The sequence below is a fragment of the Netta rufina genome (genome assembly GCF_964035555.1).
Source record: "Netta rufina genome assembly, chromosome: 13".
In the NCBI taxonomy this organism is placed as follows: Eukaryota; Metazoa; Chordata; class Aves; order Anseriformes; family Anatidae; genus Netta; species Netta rufina.
Window position 1 is genome coordinate 2,947,806 of NC_140136.1, and position 5,860 is coordinate 2,953,665.

The 5,860-nt window shown below is 54.5% G+C and overlaps 1 protein-coding gene across 1 annotated transcript; it reads left to right on the top strand.

Annotated features, from left to right (window-relative positions):
• Positions 1 to 2,664: 2,664 nt before the first annotated feature.
• Positions 2,665 to 4,125, top strand: FOXC2 (forkhead box C2; the record flags this gene model as incomplete). The annotated part of the gene is made up of 1 exon (XM_084294884.1): positions 2,665 to 4,125. One exon carries the CDS (start codon positions 2,665 to 2,667, stop codon positions 4,123 to 4,125), a length of 1,461 nt encoding a protein of 486 aa, XP_084151010.1.
• Between the last annotated feature and the right edge of the window lie 1,735 nt (positions 4,126 to 5,860).

Sequence of the window (5,860 nt, forward strand, 5' to 3'; positions counted from 1 at the left end):
TGAAGTTCGGGCTTTTGTGAGCTTGTTGTTAGTCTCTCTAAAGTTCCCAGCTGCAGCGAGCAAAGCCCCGCGGCCGCTCCTCGGTTTTCTGTAGCAATTCATCTCGGTAAAGTTTTCAGCTGAGGAGAGGTAAGATTCAACCCAGGTTATTTCTCGAGAGCGGAGCAGGCTTCTAGGAAGGGACAGCTCTAGGACGCCGCAGGACGGGGTTGCTTTGGTCAAGCTTTTGCAGTTAAAAATTGCTGGCTTCTAAAAAGTGGCATTGTTTAAAAAATCCCGTGTGCTTATGTAGGCTTAGAAAACGCCCCAGTTTTTTAATGAGAAATATGACTTCTTTGAAAACTGCAGATGAAAATATGAAGTCGTTCGCAAATTATTCCAGAAAAAAAAAAAAGTTTTCTCAACAGTCGTAGATTAACAAAAAAATATAACCAGATCTCGCAGAATTTACTATTTCTTTTCCCCAAAAAATATCCTGCAAGTTTGCACAGTTGATGAAACCCTCCGGCTAAATTTCCGTTTATTTCCATCAAAATCGAATAACAATTTCGAAGCGTCCGACGAAAACTTCCCGAATACTTTTCCATCGCAGATAATTTTTAGCGATACCTCCTTGCAGGGGAGCTGCCCCTGATTTTCTTTTTTCGGCAATCGCAAAAAATCGTTTCCTTTGGTACGAAAAAAATCACCGACAATCGGCGGCCCCGCCGCGTTCCCACGGCCGCAGCCGGCTGCGGTCTCGCCCCGTCCGCGGTGGCTGGAAGCGGGGAAAGGACATTTCAGCCAGCAAAATCCCTCTCTGGCTTTGGGGAAAAAAAAATAAAAAATCTATTTTTTTTTTTAAAGCCTCACGGTGCCCCACAAATCGCAAAGAGGGAAAGGCGGAATTATAGGGTGAGAAAGCAAAAAAAAAAAAAAAAAAAAATCCCAGCTCAGAAATCAGCTCAGGAGCAACCGGGCTGGGGGAAGCACAGGGAAGGAGCCCCACCGAGGTGACAGCGAATTCACTCCGGTCTCATCTGCTCCCTCCGGGCTCGAATCGATTTTGCAGTGACTATTTTCGTGGCCGAGCAGGGAGGGGGGAACTGGCTCTTTCCCACCTTCATGTCTCCGCTCGGGCAGCCCGGGGCACCTCGCAGCAGCAACCCCAAGCACCCGAGTTTACACTTGGCCACCATGCGTCCCTAATTGTCCCGCTCTGATTGCCTCTAATGAAATCATTAGAGAGAGGCAGAGGGGCGGATTTCACATGCACGAGAAAATCCGCCTCAACGGCCGGAACGAAAAAAAACACCTAAGAGCACTGGAAAAACTAAATGCCCCCCTCAAAGTGTCCCGGAGAGGCCGAGGAACCTCTGAGCCCCCAAAAACGGGGCCCGGGGGGCATCGGGCCGGGAATGGGGGGCAAAGAGGGGACAGAGCGGGGACAAACCAGGGGCCGGGTCCTTTCTCCAGCGCCACCGGGGAGGGAACCGCTGGCCTTCGGCGGACCGAGGCGGGGAGCCGCGGGGCTATTTCACCGCAAACAAATTTATCGAGGCAGGGGCAGAGCCGGCCGGCACGGAGCGCGACGAGGTGGGATCCCCAACCGCGGTCCTGGGGAGCCACGGGGCTGAAAATGAGCTTAAAAGTTAAAAAAATGGGCTGGTGGAATGCGGGCGGAGGGCGAGCAGGGAGCAAAGCGGGGACCCTTTTAATGAAATAATAATAAATAATAGTAATAATAGTAATAAAAGATTAAGACATAAATAACATATTTTAATAAGAATAAACTACTTCAATAAGATTAAAACATTTTAACAAGAATAAAGACATTTTGATAAGAAACAAATTCAAAAGAAAAGACATCAAAAGTGGAGGAAAAAAAATATATCTATAGGGTTGGATGTATAGATTACAGCACGGCCAGGGTGGCCGCGCGCGTCGGGGCGCGCGCCCGCGCGCCATGCCCGGCGCGCCACCGCATCCCGGGGCCGCCCTCCCATTGGCTGCGGCGGCGGCGGCGCGGCACGCCATTGGCGGGCGGCGGCGGCGCGGGGCGGGGCGAGCGGGGAGTAAAAGCGCGGCGGCGGCGGGCCGGGGTTTGAACGCTGCGCAGCGCGGCCGGGAGCTCGGCGGCTCCGCGCACCCCTCGCCGCCCGCCGGGAGCCGCCGCTGCTCCTGCTGCTGGCTCCGGGAAGAGTTCGGGCGGTTTGGTTGTCAGCAGAACTGGGTTTCCGCAAGGCTGCTTTTTCTTCTTCTTTTTTATTTTTTTCTCCCCCTTTTTTTAAATTTTATTTTTTTTTAATTCGATTTTTTTTTTATTTTTCCGCGAGAATATCGTATTTCCCCCTCCCCTCCCGCCGGCATCCCGCTCCGCAGCAGCGCCCGCCGCCGCCGCGGGGTACTGCTAGGTGTGTAGGTCAGAATCACAGTCATAAAGAGGGAGGGAGAGGCCGCCAGAGACCACCCTGCCCCCGGCGACCCGAAGGATGCTGCTGCGGCGCCGCTGCTAGAGGACACGCTGGGATTCAGCTCGTGTCCGGGACTCGCTCTCTCCCTCTCTCCCCTCTTCCTTGATCCGCAGAGGGGTCCCTGCCGAGGGTGAGGCCCTTCCACCCGCGCCCCTCTTCCTCCTCCTCCTCCTCTCCCCCGCGGCTCCGCTCCCCGCGGGCAGCCCTCTCCATGATGCAGGCTCGCTACTCCGTCTCGGACCCCAACGCCCTGGGAGTGGTGCCCTATTTGAGCGAGCAGAACTACTACCGGACGGCGGGGACGTACGGCGGCATGGGCAACCCCATGAGCGTCTATTCGGGCCACGCCGAGCAGTACGCGGCGGGCATGGGGCGCTCCTACGGGCCCTACCACCCGCACCAGCCCGCAGCCCCCAAGGACCTGGTGAAGCCGCCCTACAGCTACATCGCCCTCATCACCATGGCCATCCAGAACGCCCCCGACAAGAAGATCACGCTCAATGGGATTTACCAGTTCATCATGGACCGCTTCCCCTTCTACCGCGAGAACAAGCAGGGCTGGCAGAACAGCATCCGCCACAACCTCTCGCTCAACGAGTGCTTCGTCAAGGTGCCCCGCGACGACAAGAAGCCGGGCAAGGGCAGCTACTGGACCCTGGACCCCGACTCCTACAACATGTTCGAGAACGGCAGCTTCCTGCGCCGCCGGCGCCGCTTCAAGAAGAAGGACGTGTCCAAGGAGAAGGAGGAGGCCCGCGAGAGGCTGCTGAAGGAGCAGCCCAAACCCCCCGGGCTGCCCGGCTCCGAGCTCTCCAAGGAAGCCTCCTCCTCCTCCTCTTCCTCCGCCTCGGCTCCGGCCTCCGAGAAGAAGGTGGTGATCAAGAGCGAGACGGCATCGCCGGAGCTGCCGGTGATCACCAAAGTGGAGACGCTGAGCCCGGCCAGCGGCGGGGCCCTGCGGGACAGCCCCCGCAGCGCCGCCTCGCCTCCCGCCGCCTCCCCCGAGGGCTCCCTGCCCGAGCATCACCCCGCCGGCAACGGGCTGCCGGGGGGGTTCAGCGTGGAGAACATCATGACCCTGCGGACTTCCCCCCCGGGGGATCTGAGCCCGGTGAGTGCCGCCTCGGGCCGGACGGGGGCCGCAATGCCGCTGGGCTACCCGCCGTCGGGGCAGCCGTCGGGTTACAGCGCGGCGTGCAGCCAGGCGCTGGACGCTAGTGGGAGCTACCACTGCAGCATGAGGGCCATGAGCCTGTACAGCGGCGAGAGGCCGGGCCACATGTGCGTGCCCCCAGCGCCGCTGGAGGAAGGCCTGGCCGAGCACCCCACGGGCGCCCCGTCGCCCCTGGGCGCCCTGAGCCTGCCGTCGGGGCAGGAGGGAGCGCTGGGAGCCGGGCATCCTCACGGCGGGGGGGCGGCGCAGCCCGCAGCCTCGTGGTACCTCAATCACGGAGCCGAGCTGAGCCACCTGCCCGGGCACACTTTCGGCACCCAGCAGCAGACTTTCCCCAACGTCCGGGAAATGTTCACGTCGCACCGGCTCGGCATGGAGAGCGCCTCGCTCAGCGAGCACCAGGTGAGCAGCAACTCCGCCTGTCAGCTCCCCTACAGGTCCGCGCCGTCCCTATATCGCCACGCCGCCCCCTACTCCTACGACTGCACTAAGTACTGAGTAGCCACCAACCCCCCCCCTCTAGGGCAATCCTCAAAACAAAACCCCAAAAAATGAGAGAAAGGAAAACAAAACAAAAAAAAAAAAAAAAAAAGGAAAAAGTCGATAATAACGCTTCCCCCCCAAAAAATCAAAAATCAGGTGAAATAAAACCACGCCAAACCCTTCAGACTGAGGACAGACCTCACAGCCTCTCTGTGGACCTGCGAGCCACGGCGTTGGGAGATCCCAAGCCCCCCTCCTTCCCCCCCCCTCTTCGGGCCTCCTGAAATGCAAGTAAATTTTACTTGAAAAGGGGATCTCTCCTAAAACATAAAATTAAAAAAAAATAATAATAAAACAAATTATATATATATATGTCTATCTAAACAAAGTGGCAAATTTTATATGCTAAAGTATAGGGGGTCTCAGAAAATAAGTTATGGACCAATATCGCAACGACCATTTATACGATTTTAAAGAAAAAAGGTATATAAATATATATATATAAATATATGTCCTGGGTATTTTTTAAGTTCTCTGTTGTGCTGTAAAAAATGTGTGGATTTCTAATCAGGCTAATTTTCAGAGCCATTAATATAATATTTAAAGTTGAGTTCACTGGATTATTTTTGTCGCGCCCAACGATTCCTAACTTCCAAATTAATGACAAGTGATTTCTTCTTCTTCTCTGTACAATTATGCAATAGAGTTTCTTTCGTTTTAGAGCTCTTCTTTGCGCAAGACGAGGAAATAATTTATTTTTTGCTGGTGGATTTTTTGAAAGAAAAAGACAAAGTATCTGATACTTTTTTATTATTATTTACGACGTGTGATGTTTTGTATAATAGATTTCACCTTGACCATTCCTAAGGACTATTTGCTTTAACCTGCTTCAAAGTTCGTTTGTCTTATGTGGTCTTAATTGTTGTACTTACCTTAAAATAAATCCATGCTGTTTTTTCTGCTCCAAGTCTGGCGCTTGTGTGTGTATATACGTGTTTTTTGCAAGTTTTCTCCCTCCACCTTTCCTTCACGCGGAAAAACGTGGCACTCGTTGTGTTTTTTTTTTTTTTCCTTTTTTTTTTTTTTTTTTTCCAAACCAAGTCCTTTTCCTGCAGCACGAGGGTTCGTTCCGAGTATTCTGGGGGCTGTTGGGTGCTGTGGGGCCGCTTTCCCTCCGCCCCAGCCCCTGCAGCGGGGCATCTCCCAGGCCCCAGGAGTTTCGGATTGCTGCCGCTGCCTTTCCTCTTGCCCTGTCCCCGCAACCTAGGCCCGGGCTCCGCTTTGCAGCTGCTTCCACGCGGGGGGAGGGGGGAAAAAAAAAAAAAAAAGAAAAACCCCAATTCCCCTATTTTAAGGAAACCCCAAGGGCTGCGAGCAGGGGCGGGTGGGAAGAGCTATCGCTTAAACCCCAGCTCGCCGCGGAGTCTAAAAATAATGCGGGAAGTTCACTTAGGAATCGTTTTACAGCTTTTAAATCCCCTCCCGTCTGAAGGTTTGCATGGGTTTGACCTTCTCTTTATCTACCTAAGCCGCTTTTAGGGCCGGCTTTTTTTTAATTATTATTATTTCCCCCGCCCCCCCCCCAACCTGTTAAAGCAACTTCAGCCGGGGGCAGCGATGCTAACGGCATGCTGCTGGCATCGGAGGGGGGAAAAACTCCTTCCCCAGGGTTTGTAAGCCCGGTTCTTTGCCCTGCTGCCGGGGCCGCCTCCCCTTTTCCCTTTCCCCCCCGCCACCCCCCTGTCCCGTG